The 19,367-nt window shown below is 33.4% G+C and overlaps 2 protein-coding genes and 1 pseudogene across 2 annotated transcripts; 1 reads left to right on the forward strand and 2 right to left on the reverse strand.

Moving 5' to 3' along the window:
- Positions 1-1,109: 1,109 nt before the first annotated feature.
- Positions 1,110-2,891, reverse strand: LOC18036237 (protein ELF4-LIKE 4). The gene is made up of 2 exons (XM_006426578.2): positions 2,561-2,891; positions 1,110-1,755 (listed from the first exon to the last, which is right to left on the reverse strand). The coding sequence occupies exon 2, from the start codon at positions 1,725-1,727 to the stop codon at positions 1,398-1,400; it is 330 nt and encodes a 109-aa protein (XP_006426641.1). The 5' UTR covers positions 1,728-1,755; positions 2,561-2,891; the 3' UTR covers positions 1,110-1,397.
- Positions 2,892-13,594: 10,703 nt separating this feature from the next.
- LOC112096784 lies at positions 13,595-14,505 on the reverse strand (annotated as a pseudogene).
- A 301-nt stretch (positions 14,506-14,806) lies between these two features.
- On the forward strand, positions 14,807-18,416 carry LOC18036239. The gene is made up of 7 exons (XM_006426579.2): positions 14,807-14,879; positions 14,984-15,457; positions 16,132-16,284; positions 16,672-16,803; positions 17,101-17,154; positions 17,270-17,712; positions 17,808-18,416. Exons 1-7 carry the CDS (start codon positions 14,807-14,809, stop codon positions 18,414-18,416), a joined length of 1,938 nt encoding a protein of 645 aa, XP_006426642.2.
- Positions 18,417-19,367: the final 951 nt, after the last annotated feature.

Below are 19,367 nucleotides of genomic sequence, written 5' to 3' on the forward strand. Positions count from 1 at the left end.
AAATCCGCATGCAGAAGGTGCTGTGGCCTGCTTATTAATTAAATATTATTAATTAAATAAAAGGCGGATTTATCTCTCTGTTCAACATGTTCTCGATCTCTCATTTGTCCTTGACTTCATAATCGCTTTAAACAAAGTAGATGATGAAAAGCTTATTTCATTTATTCCGCATTAATACGCACCGTTTGATCGGTCCAAGAAATAAAAGGTGATAAAAAAGATGCCGATTGGGTTACATCAATAATTGGACTATGCATGGCTCAAAAAAGAAAAATAAAAAATAAAAATAATTGTGGAGCTATGCATGCTATTTGCTATGCATATATATAAGACACCCCTATGTTCAAAATATAAGCCAAAAACCAGCTACTCGCGCTGCAATCAATCACATGGGTCTTGCCACTAATGCCATAGTCTAATGGTAGGTTGGTGTCTGATTCGAGTCTTTATATATGGATTGGAAACTCGTAATTAATTTTTCTCCCATAAAATATGAGTAACATAATATATTTTTAAAAAATATTAATGAAAGTAAATATCTCTCTAAATGTAGAGTAAGTAAGTTTTCCAACTGGTCTTGGTAGAGCTTTTAACTGTTCTACAATTATGTAGATTCAGATTCCAAATGAACCTTAAATTGCAATATCCATGGGGTTTAAAAAATAGGAAAGAAAATCAAATGGGTCCTTCCTCCTATTAAATCTAAAACTCTAATGAATGGCTCAAAGAAAGACGAGACAATGAGAAGGAAATGAACCTAACTCACCGGGTCCACCGAAAAAAGCACTTGTTCAATCAACTTTGTTGGTTTGTGCATTTATGAGTTTTATGAAAAGATAGCGATCGATAAATTGCTATCTCATGGTTAAAAGAATAGTATATGCAACGCCAAAGGGAATCTCTTTTGAAAAAAACATTGGAAAGGAATAAAGTGGGTTGTTCAAAAGTTGCAATCAAAAGCAAGATCATGGGATGTGGGATATGATATCATAAGAAAAATGGAGATAAGGCGATCAAAAAGATGATTGATGATGATGAGCATATTAGACTTCTTAGTTTCTATTGATGACAGTTCAGCAATCAAGGGTTAATTAACTCTTTTGGGCAATAATTAAAGACGAGATGAAGTACACATGACATAACTTAACAAAGTCATCAACACACAAAAGCCAAGTACATTAGAGAAAGGAACAGAGGGCACCAACCAAGCTCTAACACTACTAGAACAAGAGAGAATTACAATAGTGAATCTTTGCCAAAAGGCTATCTCAATCATTCTACATAAAATTGATTGATTCATTAGGCTTAATGCAATGTCATCCAATCAACATTCCTTGTACATCAAGAAATTAAGAACACAGGACTAATAGAAAAGCTCAGTTTTGATAAAATATAAACTACCCAGATCTAATTCTCTTTTGACTAGCTTTTCCAGCCGATTCGTCTTCTAATGAACCCTCCACTGATCTCGAGAAAGAGGTAGAGAGATCGGCGTAGAGATTGACAACTCTTCTGATATTGTTGTTGAGCTCTTTGATCAAACCAACATTTCGTGTCAAGTTGTCGGGGATCTTTGATTCGTGGTTTTGGTTAATCTCATTGATTAGCAGCCTGTTTTGGTCTAAAATATCTTGAACCTGCCCAAAACTCCTTTGAAATGTTTGCATCACTCTACCATTCACTTGTGTGCCATTGTTGCCTATGCCTGAAAATATATCCCCTTCCATTTCAATTATCACAATATTCTCCTGTTTCCTGCATCAATCACCCCCAGTCAGTACGCCTATTTTGGTGGGTGCCTATAATTTTATCTCATCTCTAAACATACTCATTACAATAAAGAAACTCAAATGCATACTTCAAAGCCCACAAATCATTGAGCTAGCATAATTGGTTGCTGAAAGAAAAAAACACTTTTACACCTTAATCAAGCATTATTATATATATATATATATATATATATATATATATAGCACAATAGCGATTAAGACCCTCCAACAAATTGAGCCTAATTCATGAGTCCTACTTTCCTATAATTTTCTCATGAACCAAACAGAGAGAATTACCAGAAGTGCAAAGGAGACAGCGAATGAAGCAGAAAAACACAAATATGGTAGTGTTCTGTGTCATAAAAGCAGACACCTTTCCCATAAAAAAGAGAGCTTTTTATTCTTTTGTGTTCTTCAAAAACAAAAAAAATCCCAAAGGCCCTGTTGAGTTTCTGGGAAACAGTGGAGTGTGTATTACAGGTGACCATTAAAATAAGTGAAATCACTGAAAACACTTTTTGTGTTGCAGAAATAACGAGTACTAAATTGATACATCAATGGCATGACAGAGATCTATGTACTATGCTAATGTTATAATATATCTCAAAGTGGAAAAACAAAAGCCAGCCTTTTTTTTTCAAAAGCATCAGAGATTACCAGAGAACAACTATAAAAGAACAAACCAAAAACGCCAAAACCAAAAGAAAAATTGACGGTGCCTGTACAATTAAACAATCACAATTATTTATTGAACTTAGGCTGAGTTTATTGGCCTTTTCTTGACCACTCACCTTAAAATGGCAGCAACTACGTGAGGCGCGGATGAAGAAGAGCAAAAAGATGAAGGATTTTCTCAAGAAAATATGGGAAGAAAATTTAACAAAGTTTGAATTATGAACAGAGATGAAGAGATAGATAGAGAGAGAGAGAGAGAGAGAGAGAGTTTGTTTGAAGATTAATTTGTGGAGAGAAACAAAACAAGATTGGTTGTTTTTAATTCTTGAAACTTTGTTTGGTGGGAGAAAGAAACAAGAGAAGAGATTGAGGGAGAGAGAGCAAAGACTATAATGGAGGAAACAAACTTATTCATGTTCTTTTGGTCTGTCTGTCAAGTTTTAGTTGGTAAAATGAAGGAATATTGTGATAGAAAGTTGTTATTATTATTATTATTATTTTAAGACTAGATTTCAGTCCTTTTCAGATTTTTTTATATCTTATTTTTCACTAAACTGGACAATAACCACTAAGTATTAATATTAATTGAGGTAGATCATTGTAGATTTTTCATGTAATATAACTTTATATAACATGTCATGTTACTTGGGATATATATTGAGATCATTAATAACCTTATTTAGGAAAATAATGGTAAGTTCTAACAGTGATACAATGTCGACAAAAATAATTTTAAAGTGTTATATTAAAAATAGTATTAATTTTTTTACTTAACACTATAATAAGATATGATTTTGTTATTGTTTTGTCATCATTGTATATATAAACATTTTTCAGTTTCAATATCAGTACTCCTTTATATAATATATATGTCACATTATTTATGATATAAATTGTGTAGTTCAATTTTATAAGAATATCATGAGGCACAAAATATTCTTTGCATTGTTGTAATATTGAAAACGAAAGAGTTTTATTCAAATTTATCAACAAAAGAAAACAGTAAATTTCCTGTACGCTTAGATGAGTCGAAGAATTTTATATATCTTACTCACTCTTTCCAATCTCTAGTCTATGCTCCGGATTTTAGTAGCATTCGGGGAGTCTATCAATTTCTTGTCTTGTATAGTATGGAAGTTGGTGTTTGGGGAATAAATCTTGATAAAATATTTTGATCATGCCCGACACAAATAGTAAATCACATGAAATGAAAATGTAGATGGAATGATTATTGGGTAAAATGATAAGAATTATTTTGTGATTAGTTGAGGTAGAGCGAGATGTGACACTTAATTATATATTACTTGCTTTAGAAGCATATTAATGAATTAATTTACTCGAGTAAAAATTTTTTTAAAAAAAGAAGAAAATATTTGACTATTAGATGAGATGCCAAAATAACCATTAAACTTAGATTTGTAATCACGATTGCTAATTTTTCTCAAATTTATATGTTTAGTTTTTACTAAATGTGGACTTGTAAAATAAAAATAATCTTGAGCATTTCGTACAAAATTGTGTAAAAAAGTTGCTTAGTTCTTGAAAAATTTCGAGTAAATTAAACTAAAAAGAAAAATAATTTCTAGTCTTAAGGGCAACAGTAGAGCGACAGAAACAATACTCCTTCTGTCGTTTTTGTCTTTCATGGTTTTTAGAAAGGATAAAAAATAAAAAAATCAAGTGACTACAAAAAGGGGCAGCAAATGGTGCCTCTTTTGATCGCCCTCTTACTATTGTTATAGAATTTTAGTCAAATATTACTGCTCAATGAGAAAAGGGGTGCCTTATTGGCTTGACTTGTAAAGATTTAAGAGAGAGTTTTTCACGACAAAGCAGTGCTGCCGCTCCGCAGGTTCCGAATACCCGAATCTGCTAAATGGGTCGTCTCGAAAGCCAACCTGTATTTTTAAGCAAAACGGTGAGGGGAGTATTAATTAAGTTCACTAGTTAAGTTAAGCTGATCCCTCGTATGTATAATGAAAAAATTCATAATATATTTATTATTTTTATTAAAATTATTATTTAAAAATTAAATTTATTACAAATTATTAATTTTTATTTTTTAATTAGTTTTTTTTTTTGGTACAACAACTGTACCTGACAATTACAATACGACAATGCCAGTTAAGTTTAATTTACAGTGGCGTCCCCATGTTTACAACTTACATGGCAAAGAAGTTTTTCACCTTGCCTTTACGCCCAAAAAATGATTAGGTTTAAAAGGGTAATTTTAGAAATGCACTTAGTTAAAGCCGAAAAATGGGCCGCTTTGATGCATAAAGAACAACACGATTGTAACCCACCAATTTCAAGTTCTAATGGAATTGAGGCGATGTGGTTTAAAGCTATTAACGGTAAAATAAACAATAAATGAATGTTTAGCGTTCAAAATTTTTAAGTTGTATAAAAACGAATTATTAAGGATAATGTAGATTTTTCATGAAATAGTTAGATACTTAAATTAATTTAACTTTTCAAGTATAACTTTGCACGCACTTGATGAACAATAAATTTTTTTATCAATAAATCTTAATTAGGCCTAGACATTGGATAGGATTTGAATAGATCCGATTAGAGATGGCAATGGATTGAATCTGATCTAAGATTCAGGTGATTCAAATCCAATCGGATCGGATTGGGTCGGTTTAAAATGAATTTGGATCGGATTTGGATATTGATGTGCGGATCTAAGACGGATCTGAGTAGGTCTGGATCTATCATAATATTTAAATTCATATCCATATCCACCCACTTATTAAATATGTCATATAAGATATATGTGGATACTTCTATTACTACAGATATTTGTTTCTTTACTGTGCATACTTTCTAAAATAACCATATATTCAATTTTTTCACTTTTACTATATATTAAATATGGATCAATATGGAACAATATTCCTTAGTAAACGCACCACAGTAAATTGCTCAAACCAAGACATTTATTGTCTCCTATGAAATCACTACACAAGTAAGTGGTACATGTTCAGCTTTGCGAACAACTCACGATCTCCTTTAATATCCTTGCAAAGCATATGTGTATGTTACCCTACATGCACATGAAGAATCTCTTTAAAAATAAATTTATTTTTCCGACAATTATTTACTCTAAACAAACACATAACCTGACCATTCGCAACCATTTACGACTTTATCATGGGAAAATTCGTCTCAATCTAACTCCAACCACTACTACGACGCTTGCACGAAGTTTTTTGCAACTATTACTTCCTTATGACGGTTTGTTATTGCTCATTTCTTTTAACGCATAAGCTGGTATTTCTAAAAAAATAAATACCTCCTAAGTTGTAGAACTACTTTCAACCTATTACATATGTAATCGACAATACATAAGGAAATAAATATGCCGCAAATATTTCTATCCCACGAATATACAATCCACAGCATACTTAAGTATACATTTTCTACATCATTTTTGATTTGCCAACTACCAATCCCTTGTGTGAAACCTTACTTCATCCTCTAACTTAAGCTAGGCTGCTTGTGTAATTTATAACCTCTCCACGACATCTTTCACTGTGAATATCTTTCTATTCTTCAAAACAAAGATTATAAGCACCATATCCACCATCCTCGGCGCCTATAATATTTATAGGCTCATCGTTTGTCGGAGACACCTTCGGCCTCTACCTTCAATTGGTCTAATTTGTGCTATCTTTTTCCATATTCCATTGACTCTAAACTCATCCACAATACATATCTCAAACGAACCAACAGTGTCATCATCTTCCATTGTATTTGTAACAATAACACAACATAATTTGTTAATAACATAAAAATTATTTAAAAATTAGATCACAAGAAACACTTAATGTGTTAATCTGCCATGGGTGCCTGTCGCACCAAACACATATGCGACACGCACTTTTCTCACAAAACACACCTTATGTGCTTTGTGCGATAATTGCTCCACTGTCGGCCCACTGTTTGCTGTGAATACACCTTTCGCTGATAACCATCCATTACACCATACTATTTCCACTATTCAACCGATAATACCAGTTGCCAACATTCTTACATTTTGATTCAAGTAAAATAATACCAAAATTAAGCCTACACAATATACTGTATTCTTTGAGGCATTTTAGCAAACATTTGTATTGCCATTTTTAACGAACCACACTTTCATTAACATTTGGTCAATTTTCAATCCAATTTCATTCCTAATGTTAACGAGTCTAATCGCTCAACAAGATATATCCTATAATCTTCTACAATTACTACTAAACCCATAAATCCATTATCCATTTACGAATTTTGACAGAAACTTACCGAACAAACTCAAATTAAAGAGGTCGCTGTTGCAGGAAGTAGCCATTGTTGTCGCCACTTCGATTCCAAACTATTGTTGCCGTTCTTTTTTTTTTTTTTTTTTTTTTTGCTTATTCGAAAATACTGGATTTTAAGATTTTTGCCGGAGGCAGCCATTTAATCACAAATTTTTAATGTGTTATTATTTTTTATTTCCCTATGCTCTTTTACCAATCCAGTGACCGGCCAATTACTTGTTTCTCTGGTTACCCCTACATCTCTACATGTTTCATTTCCAGCCGTCAGATTATATCGAACGCTGACTTGGGAAAATGACAAATGAGTGGGGTACGAAACCACTGATGCAAAGTAATTTTGGCCTTAATCAAATTATTTTTTTGCTCTTATGTGTCCCTATTTTAATTTTTTTTTTAAATTGACTCATTAACTTATTTTCCAATTCGACATCCTCCATCTAGAATCCCTAAAGCCTACAAGAATTCAACGATGTTTAACTTTTCCAAATCTCTAATACTGAAGACTACAAAATACAAATCCTCTTCCCATTAAGTTCCAACATGCATTCTTAATTTTTAATCTTTTATTCATAATTATCATTAAAAGATGATTATTTCTATTAAGCTATATCAAACAATAATTTAATTGGTAATTGTTTTATTTATACAGTAAAAACTAAAAGTATCATTATTCGTCATTATCAATTTGTTTTGTCTGATAGGCTAGTTATACACAGAGAGAAAGACAATTTTAGTAGTATTGACTATGGACGATGAAATTATCTTTCAAATTTTTCATGACAAGTGTAATAATATATCAAATTAACTTCAAGTTTGTCTTTTTGTTTATATTAAAGTTGTAAAAAATTAAATTAAGGGTATTATTATAACTAATGTGATTATTTTTATCAAGTTAGTTTAATTATCTCATTGTTAGATACTGATATTGTTATCAAGAATAATCCCCTCTAGTTAGTAGGCTTTAGTCTCAATTTCCTTCTTTAATTTAAGTGAAGACAATCCTCTCTCTTTTGAAATGTGAGTAGAGTGGACGTCCCTCGAATATTAGAGAGGGTTAAAATTTGGGTTGTGCTATATAAGATTTGTAAATTAGTTCCAGTAATTGTGTGATTGTAAATATTAATATACTAATATCATTAACTATGAGTTGTAATCTGAACATTAGTCTCATGTAATTCAAAAAAAATAAAAATAGCCCCCTCCAAATAATTTGTCTGGGCCCAACACTGATGATATACATATTCATATGTCAAATAGTGAATGGATAAAAAGAATTGTTTCAGGAGCACCAAAAATCTTTTCATAATGAGTCTTGTTACCCATGTTAGCCTATATAGCTATAAATATTGATTTTGATGATAACAAACCACATGTATTTATTAAGTAAAGATTTATGAATTGTGCTTTTATAATAAGAAAATGATGTTATGGAATTAAAGCATTTTGGACTAAAATGAAAGTAATTTTAAAATCTTTGATAGTATTTTAAATTTCAGATTTGGACCTATTTGAAACTATTTAAATATTTTTGGATTATTCTATAATTTCACAAAGTTTGGGCGAAATCATAATTTTAAAAAGTTTTGAGATTGATAAAGTATTATTCTAAAATTATGAAATTAGACCTTTTTGCAAACTTTCATAACGTTTTGGGCCACACTATAATTTTATAAAATTTTGAGGTTAAATTATAAATTTGGAAAAATATTCACTGTAGCATTTACTGTAGCAAACGGAAATCTGGATTCTGACAAACGGAAGTCCGGATTTTAGGCAGAATCTATCCGAATTGAAAGCGGAAATCCGGATCCTGACAAACGGAAATCCAGTTGTTGGGCAGTAAGCTACTGAGCATAAGCGGAATTCCGGATGTGACAAAGCGGCAATCCAGATGTTCAGAAATTTAAAATTGTGGCTGTAACGGTAACATTAAGCGGAATTCCGGATGTCCATAACCGGTAATCCGGTTACGACCAAAATGTGCATAACGGCTAGTTTTTGAGCTCAAACTATATAAACTCAAAACCAATTCATTTTTGGTAATCCAAGCAAGCAAGAATAAGTGCACACAACATATATTGAGCTTCAACTTTGTGAATCATCATTCATTAAATCATCTTTGTTCTTCAATTTGTATATCCACTCTTAAAGAGAGATTGATTGTTGTATTTTTCATTTCACATCAAATTGTGAGTGTACAAGTGTGAGAAACACTTGGGGTGAAGAGATTGAAGATATAATCTCTTGTTGTAAAGGTTCATTGACACCTTAAAGTCAATTGTAATCGTTTGAAGCCTTGGAAAGACTTGGATAGTGAAATCCTCAAGCCTGGTGTGCTTGGAGGCGTGGACGTAGGCGGGGATTGCCGAACCACGTAAAAATCCTTGAGTTTACTTTCTCTTCCCTTGCTCTTTAATTCTTGTACTTTGATTGAACTTATTACTTTCAATTTTTATTAAGACATTAGAGTGCTTGTTGTGTGGATTTGCTAGGATAATTTTTAAAATTTCAATTCACCCCCCCCTCTTGGGTTGCACACTTATATTTCAACCCAAACTTAAAAAATGACTTGCTAAGTAACATTTCATCCTTGCACCATTCCCAAAAAAAAAGAAAGAAAGAAAACAATCCACATTTGACCATTCTTGTTTTCCTATTTTATTATTATTTATATTTGAAAAAAGTCAGCGTTGAAAAGTATATGCTTTGCACTAAAATATTAGAGTAATATTATGGATATTCATTTTAGATATTTATTGAATTGGAATACTCACTGACGTATAATTTGATGTGTCAACTAGCTTTAAAATAATGTTTCAATTTGTAAAAATTATAGAGGTGAATAAAGAGCAATGCTACTTTATTAAAAGTTGGTTCACAAAATTTTGATTCAAGCTTTACAATGTTTCATTTTGTAAAAGAGTAATGCTACTTTATTAAAAATTAGTTCGCAAAATTTTGATTCAATTATAAGAAAATATTGAATTATTATTATTTTTTCCAATTCGCCCATCCTACCCCACACGCAAACACGAAATTAAATAACTTTCCCCTCCAACATTGGTATGAGGCCATAAGGGGCAATTGATCCCTTGACGACTTGACCTCAACTAGACTATCATAGTTTTCAAACCCGAACTGTATTTTAGTTTATTTACAATAATGAAGGGTAATAAAACGAATTTATCTTTCACGTTTTTCATGCAAGTGTGAAAAGTGAAAAATACATATGATGTTAGTTAACAACTCAACTTGTATTTTACACACTTTATCAAAGTAGCATTACTTGAGAATTAACATACCAAAAAGGAAAAGAAATAATTACGCCATGATTTTGGGAATAAATTCCAATCGTCCCACAACTTTTTAGATAAAGAGAATTCATCAACTTTGATTGTTCCAGAAGAAATGAAATGATGCAAAAATGAAGTTATAAATGTTTTACTCAACAGGCTTAATAAGTTCTGTTTTAGCTAGCCTATTGTCACGGGCCGCTCAAAACTCTACGATCGAAGGCTAATTTGCGCACACGGGCTCGCTTAGCACTCAAGGTGGATACACTTAGAAGTGGGGGTTAACTCAGAAATGGGCCACCAAGACAACTACACTAGCCGGGGTGCGCTTAGCAAATCACCCACCAAGGCCCATAGTCTAGAATTCTCCACATATTGCACATACACTAGAATATTCTAGGACTCACCACTTGGGTCCCTAAGTGTTTTGCCACTTGTAGTAGAATTCTCTAGAATTAAGCATTCCACCCCCTATAAATAAGGGTGAGCATCCATCATTCTCACAACCACCAACACACCCACACAACACACCTAGCACACTAGCTCACAAGCTCTCTTGTACAAATACCCTTGTAATTATTCAAAGTGTGTAATACAATCATACTTGGCCATCCCACACTTGCTTCCCTTAACATTTTCTCTAAGTGTGTGCTTGACTTGTTTAGGGAGTAACCAAGGCTTACTTGACGATTCACGCGCTAAGGTCGCTCAAGTGCCGCACGGGATCTTGCTGCGCAAAACTATCACCCCGTGACACTATGATCAAATCAATTTTATAGTGAAGCCGCATATACATGCCTAACTAGATAATTATGAATTGAATAACAAGATTGAAAATTTCAATCCTTTATGATTTTATTCTCGAATTTTCATTCAATATATAGACTTTCATTGTATATATTTATTTATTTGGGAGAAGGATTTATGTGTATAATAATGATCCTTAAAATTCATGTATTAATATGTGACTAAACACTTGCAGTATTACATTGTTTGTTGTGTTCTAGATCTAGTCAATCTTGTGGCTTGAAAAATACAAAGAATAAGAAGAGAAGAAAAGCAAATTAAGAAACCCAACATTTAGATGGACAAGAACAAAACTGGAACACATGATAATAATTATTCAGCGCTGATTATGGATGGCAAAAATCGGGTTCGGGTCCGGGTTTGGCCTTCTCGGTTCCGGACCGGTGTACTAAAAAGTTGTTCCGGATCCGGATTTAAACCCGAATTTATTGCATGCGGGTCCGGTACGGGTTCAACCTGGAAAAATCCTAATTTTAGGATTGCGGGTTTTAAATTCGGATCACTTAATCAACTAAAAAATTAAAGAAACCGAATACGAATACAAATACAAATCCCAATTTGAAAAAACATTCACAAATACACAAATACAAATCCCAATTCTAATTTCAATGATTCAAAGCAATAAAACATTCACAAACACAAATCCATAATACAGATCTACAATCCAAACTGACGATTCATGGATTCAATATTTACGAACTTTAAGGATCCACATCTGGCGAAGCAACAAATGGAGGCTGATGATGATGATGATGATGATGAACACATCGCCACAGCCACGATTGCAATCGTGAAGGCGGACAAACGTCGACCAAAACCCATGAAATAGATAGACAAGCGGCGGCCGGTGATGATGATGAACATGAAATACAGTGAAGGTGGCGAAGCGATGACAAGTGACGACAATGATTTGATTAAAAAAAGAGTTGAAGAGAGAGAAAAATAATACTTTGCTTTGGCTAGGGCTGTGAAAGTGTGAAGATGAAGAAGATTAAAATGAAAGAGAAAGAGTTGAAGAGAGATGAAAAGAATGGCTTTTGGTTTGGACTTCGATGGCTGTGGCTGTAGAAGTGGGAATTAGGGCGTGGCTGATTTTTTTTTCTATTTATATTATAAAAATAATTAAAAAATCATATTAAGATAAAAATATCTGGGTCCGGGTTTCAGATTTCTGGGGTTACCCAAACCTGGAACCGGACCCGGATACATGCGGGTAGATGAAATCAATTTCGGATACCGGATTTATTTTATTCCGGTGCGGGTTGAACCCGGTCCGGATTATCCAGGTTTGTCCGGGTCCGAGTTAAATTGCCATCCCTAGTGCTGATGTTTGCCTTAGGTCAAAACCCTAAAACTAATGCAAACGACGTTGTTTCATTTTTTTTTTTTGTTTTAATCGGCATCAAAATGATGCCGTTTGCTATGCTTCTCATCTCTATATCATTTATTTCATACAAGTCATGGAAACTGAAATCGATTCAGCATTCACTAAGATACCAATTCCGGCAATACATCCTAAAACATATCAAATTCTACAACTTGAGAGGAAAATTTGCTTTAAGAACATAGAAGAAGTTCACACAAGCCTTTCCAAATAATTACGCCAAGATAATGGACTTGGTAGTGCCCTGCCTAGGGTTGGCCAAAAAGCTTGAGTCGGCCCAGGCCTGCGAGCTTTGAGCCTGGCCCTCATAGTCAAGCCATGAATTTGGGCCAAGATTTTCAAGGCTCATTGCGAAAGGGTATGGGGAAAAAGCTTTTGGACAAAGTTCGGGCTTTGGCCCATGCCTTTGTAATTTATAAAATAAAATTAAAAAAAAGGAAAATTAAATTAAAAAAAAGGGAAAAAAAGCTAAAAAATAATATATCACAAATCAAAAGTCATGGTTTCATTCAACTACCAATCCCTAAATTAAACACAAGTAAGAATCAAAAGCCAACAACCGTTAGCTGATACCCACCCAACTTAATTCACAGCCATCACTGATCAATCCAACCATTGTTGAATGCCAATCAAACCCAGCAGCTATCACCACCAACGAGCGATGTAGCAGCCACGAGATCGCAACACACCAAGCAGCAACAGCGGCGAACTCAACATGCGAGCGCGAGCAGCATCAGTGGCCAGCAAGCCTCTTCGAACCCAACACGCGAGCAGCATCAGTAGCAGCAACAGCCAGCGAGCCTCTTCAAACCCAACACGTGAGCATGAGCAACAACAGCGGACAACGAGCCTCTTCGAATCCACGTGATTTTTGAGGTGCAAAGAAGTGCCAGAATAGGGGCTAAAAAGGAAGAGATTCGCAAAAAAAGAGCTGGAGACTTTTGCGTATGACATTCTTCATTAATCGTTGAGCTCTTTCCATTTCGTGTAAAAAAAAAAATCAATTATGAATATAATTTTTGACAAAATCTATGTAACCATACGCCTCTAGTTAAGAACTTAAATTATTATGAAATTGTTCTCCATTATCAGCAAGTGACTAATGAATATGTAAATCTGAAAATTATATATGTGCTATAAATTACTTGATTTTCCTTCAAGTAAATTGTTATGAAATTATGAGTTACCGTAAGTCCAGGTAAAGGGCCTGGACTTGAAAACAATTTGGCCTTGAAAAAGCCTGGCCCAAGCCCGCAATTTACCAACCTCAGCCTTACCTGAAAGATAACGCTTAGTCAACAATCAAAGATACTAGGAAAACTAAATGAAATGGACCTAAAATTAACCTAAGAACCATCAATTAATTAGAATCTTGCATCGATTGAATTCGTCAAGTGCTTCGTGGTCGCTTAAGCCAGCAAGAAATTGGGCTAAGCCTTCAAGAAACAAAGCCACTTGAATGAACACTCAAGGCACTAGCAATTTCAGCGATCACACTTTTTCTCAACTTCTGAGCATCCACAAACACACTCACCATATCATTCATGTCCTCTTTCATTGACTCCCCAATAACCCCTTTGAGTCCCTCATTACGCTATCTCTCAAAAGCCACCCAATCCTCTGCTATCCTCACTTTGCACCTTCTTGATTCTACCACTGAACACCGGTACCATCAGCCTCAACCCACCTTCAATTTGCTCAATTTGTGACATTAAATTCTTGGACACATTACTCTACGTCGTGAAAGAGGAATGCGATTTCAAGACTATTGCGCCAAGATGGGAAGAGAAGCTCGGGTAGGTTTTCTTGGGTGGCCGCATTGTCTAATGCATCGTAATAGAAAATAAAATGGCTGAAGAGGAGGTCGACGTGAGAGTAAATGAGGGTTTGTGAAGAAGATGAAGAAATAGATTTGTGAGTGAGAGGGAGGGAGGAGTGTTTTTTGCAGAGTGTTGCACCAGTTTGTGTAGTAATCTTTGAAGGCAAGTGTTTGCGATTTCTTGGGGGAGAAAATAGAAGCAAAGAATCTTGGTATCTTTGAAGAAGATGATAATTTGAGCTTGATGTAAGTAAATTCGTTGTTTCTCCTTAAGCAGTCAAAGAAAAAGAGACAGGAAAGGGGAAAAGGAAAGATAGGAAACGATGAACGAAAGGAGAAATATTTAGTAAGCAAAACGCACCGTTTTTTACTTTAATTGTGAAACGGCGCGTTTTGAGTTTTCAGAGTTTGACCCGAAATTTGACTCAGGGCAACTATCATTTTCCATAATTATTTAAAGTGATTTCATAATAAAGATAAAAGTGATAAGAACCTTAGAATTCTTCTGTTTGACTTAAAGCACAAAATAAAATTCCAAACCCAGCATGTACTTAATGAACGCAGGGGCCCGGAAGGGTATTGCTTTACAAGAACTCAACGTAATGATTACAATTCTTTCCATAGAGTATGTGACTGTGTGTGTACATATTTTGGCTTAGCCCTTCCGAGCATCCTGCTTATAAATATATTTATCATATCTGTAGTTGATTCATTCCCTAAAAGACTAGTTATATAATCAAATAAAAATGATGGATAGCAACGAAACCACAAGAGCGCAAGAGCAGAGCAATGAGGGTGATAACCAAACTCCAAAAGCAAAAGGTAAGTTAATGAAGGACATTGGCTGGCTAACATTAATAATTTTTTCTTTTTTTTTTGGGTTAAACGAATTGTTAATTGCTGCACGTTCGATATTTGATGGACAGATGAGAAGATAATAGAAGATATTGCTAGCCACGTGCAAGTTACAAGGTGTGTACTGGAGAATGATTGGAAAGGTTTAGAACGTTACATAATGAGCAAGACTCCGGAGGCCTTGACCAACAGAATTATCGCACGATTGACCATATTTGATTTTATTGTTGCGTCAGATGCGCCCGCTACGCTTCTGGAGAAGCTTCTATCAAGAGTCCCTCCAGATTTGTTACAAGAATTGATGAGTGATGCCCACCTTTTCTTTGCTGTTGGTTGTGGGAACAAAAATATAATCGAAATCCTTATGCGTTACAAGACAGATTTGCCAAACGTAAAGCACGTCACACGTTTACATCTTGTTCATCATGCAGCCTTGCTTGGCCTAAGGGACGCCGTTGATTATCTACTCCCAAAGACCATACAATCCTTGGATGGCCACGATGCTATTACCCTGCTTAAATTTCTGATTAATTCTAATCTCTTCGGTAAGTACTACAATGGAGTACCCTATATAGCATTTTTTTTTGAAGAACTATATAGTAATTTTGCAATAAGGGAATCCTTATTTTGTTAAAGTAAAACATAAGTTAAAAAATACATAATACGGACTCCACCAATGCAGTATTTTGTCATGTGATGCGTTGAAATTTATTTAGTTTAATTTCAATATATTGAAAACTGTATTTTTTATGAGTAATGATACAGCCACAAACTCTTGTACAAACTTATTTTGTACAAGAGTTTGTGACTGTATCATTACTCATTTTTTATATGTTAGTCAGTTAGTGAATCATGTGGGTCAAGTGATATTTAATTCAACCAATCTTATCATGCCACATCAGTTTGTACAAAATATGTTTGTACAAGAGTTTGTGACTGTATCATTACTCATTTTTTATATGTTAGTCAGTTAGTGCATTAAAATCTATATCTTTTTTTATTTTAATGGCATTCTCATTTTGTTAAAATAAAGATATCTTCATTTTATATATATTGAAATTAAAGTTTGAACTTTTTTTTTAGTATTTTACAATATTGTAGAATTGGTTTACAATTTTTAAAACTCGTGATGCATTTTAATGAAGTACGGAATTCTCCTATTGAAAATTATATATATATATATATATATGTATATTTATTCATTATATTTTTTTTACAGATATGGCTCTGGCTTTATTGAAGAAACATCCAAATATAGCCCGCACAGCAGCACTTGATGACACCAGAATAATTTTAGAGTCATTGAGTAAAAAGCCTAAGGCGTTTGCAAGCGGGAGCCGACTTGGATATTGGAAACGCTTACTGTATCAATGTTGGCCTTGTTCACAACCTTTTCTAATTGAAGTTGCACTACCTTTTTAGTTGTTTATTTGGTTCAATTACACCCTTTTTTTTTCTTTTACCTTTTTTTTTTCCTTTACATTTGTTTGTTAAAATAACTTAAATGAGGTTTTTGACTTTAGTATCAGTTGATTAGAAACTCTAATATTACTTAGGTTGAAATATTCTAAGTCCCATAGTTTTACACACGTGGACCAATATTAAAATTAAAAAAAATGTAATAAGATTTTTGAATAATTTCACCAATAAAATCATTTCGGCTCAAAGATTACAATAATATAGGTTAATTTAAAATAAATCTAGCTTATCTAAGTTTTCCAACTAACCTTTCTTTCTCTTTACTTTTGTGTATTTGTAGGGATTCCTAAACAAGAAGAGTATAATCCTCACCCTCACCCTCATTATGAGAATGCGGATGGAGATGTGGAGAAGCAGCTCAGTGTAACTTCAAAGATTCATTTGGCTCCTCAGAAAATTGCTACTGCATTTGGTTTGTACATCTCATACTTCTATCTAAATCTTTATGAGCAATTTATGACATACCAAATTTTATTTTTATTCACACCTTCTTACCATCCACTTAATAAATAATACATCATTTGTAGAAAAAAAAATTAGAATAAAATCATTTGGTAGAAAAAAGCAGAATAAAATTTGAGGTGTCTAGTTTTCATTAAATCTTTATATGTGTATGCTGAACAAAAAATATATTATCCTGAGGGGTATATCATGTATGCAGATCAATAATTTTTTCATGCAGCTAATAACTTACTGTGTATTTTTACAGGTTCTTTGTGTCAAAAATTAAAGATTGTGCTCTGGAACAACATCATGCAGCTAGGTATTAATTAAGTATTGAAGACGTTCTCTTAATTAAATTGAGAAAAAATTTTTATGTAAATTAATATTTTTTTAATTATTAACAATTTAATTAGAGTTGAATATATGAATGGCAGCCCCGTGCATAAAATCGATACGTGATACAAAGTTAACCCATGAGCAAACGCTTGAAATATTAACGATCATGTGTGCGGGAGCGGTAGTTAATTTGACTACAGATGAAGAAGCAGAAAAGATATTGAAGACGCCAATGTTTACAGCTGCAAGATGGGGGATTTACGAGATTGTCATCGGAATTATTCTCTCTTATTTCCCTGCATCATTATATTTCGAGAATAAAGATCAACATAACGTATTCGATGCTGCAGTTGAACATCGCCAGCAAAAAGTTTTTAACATCATATTTAATATGCCAAAGCAACTCACAATCCTACGTGTGAGTGTGGCCAACTTCGATGTAAAATTGAACAACACGTTGCACTTAGCTGCAAGGTCGGTACCTTCAAGTGAAGTCCCCGGTGCAGCATTGCAGATGCAGAGGGAGTTGCAATGGTTCAAGGTATATTAATTAATTAATACATCATTCTATTGTATACCATTTTATATAATTAGCCATGCACTTATACATTAACTTAGTTATCTATGCTAGCTCAGGCTGTGGAAAATATTGTTCACCCAACCCTTCAAGATCAGCTAAATGATAAAGATAAAACACCAAGAGAGATGTTCACTGAAGAACACGAGAAGTTAGTCAAAGAAGGTGAAAAATGGATGAAGGACACAGCTCAATCGTGCTCACTTGTAGCTGCACTCATAATCACAATAGCCTTTGCTGCAGCTATCACCGTACCAGGTGGCAGCGACAGTAGAGGAATGCCCAATTACTTGCATGAACCATCTTTCACAATTTTTGGAATTTCAAACGCCCTTGCACTCTTTTCATCCGTTATTTCGGTCTTGATGTTCTTGGGCATCCTCACTTCACGTTTCTCAGAAGAAGATTTTCTCGTGTCGCTGCCCAGGAAATTAATCATTGGCCTCGTCACGTTGTTCTTTTCAATTGCAAGCTTGATGGTTGCATTTGCTGCCACAGTCTACATAGTTCAGTTTCATTCATGGAAATGGGTCATTATTCCAATGGGTCTGCTTGGTTTTCTACCTGTCTTCTTATTTGTAACCCTACAGTTTCCACTCTTGATTGAAGTGTTTTCGTCCACTTACGGGGCTGGTATTTTTCCACCAATAAAGAATGTAAGAAAGTAATTTTCAATTCGAGATAATTGGTGTTGTTTTTATAATTATTTTAATGTTAATAAAAACCTCGCTACCTAGTACGAGTTCTCGTCTAATAAGATATTCAAATAAAGTTCTAATAACACCTTTGTTTATTTATTTACGGAATAATCAATTTCTATCTGTTCGCTTTTCGTCTTTTTCTAATTTTTCCTTTCCTAGCCTTTTTGTGTCGTTATAATTCATAAGCTCTAGTTTCTCTAAGCCTTTGTTTCTCTACGCTTTAGTTATGTGTAGCTTCAATAATACATGGCCAAAAAATTTTTATTACATTTCATAATGAAAAATTTGTGCAAAACTGATGGTTGCATAATATTGAAGCCCAAATTCAACCAGAAACTCATACAATAAGGATCTTAATAATAGTAGTTTAATTTTGATCAAATCATTTAGAAAAGATTTTATGAGTGATGATACAGTTACAAATTTTTATATAAACTTATCTTGTACAAATTGATGTGTTATTAATTCATTAATTAAATAAAAATATAAAATAATATAACTAAATCATGTGGACAAAAAAATGTTTAATTCAACCAATGAATTAACACTACATCAATTTGTACAAAATAAAATTATATAAAAATTTATAATTACATCATTACTCATATTTTATTAATTCTCCAAAACCTTCCAAGATTTACTGGAGTGAAGATTTTGTCCAAATACTTGAAATTTTGTCAAAATAGTCAATTTTAACAAACACAACAGACCAAAACCGCCGCCATGATTGTTGACTTTATATATAATTATATATATATATAATTTTTGCCAGATTTTAATTTTTGCAACTTGTGGCAATAGAGAATCAAAAAATAAAAAATCTATGCTTATCTATAATTTATGTTATCAATTAATTAAGTTATCGCTTGAATCATTTTCCCAAAGAAGGACAACAAATTTCTCATTAGAGAATTTCAA

The sequence above is a fragment of the Citrus clementina genome, unplaced genomic scaffold (genome assembly GCF_000493195.1).
Source record: "Citrus clementina cultivar Clemenules unplaced genomic scaffold, Citrus_clementina_v1.0 scaffold_7, whole genome shotgun sequence".
Classification (NCBI taxonomy): Eukaryota; Viridiplantae; Streptophyta; class Magnoliopsida; order Sapindales; family Rutaceae; genus Citrus; species Citrus x clementina.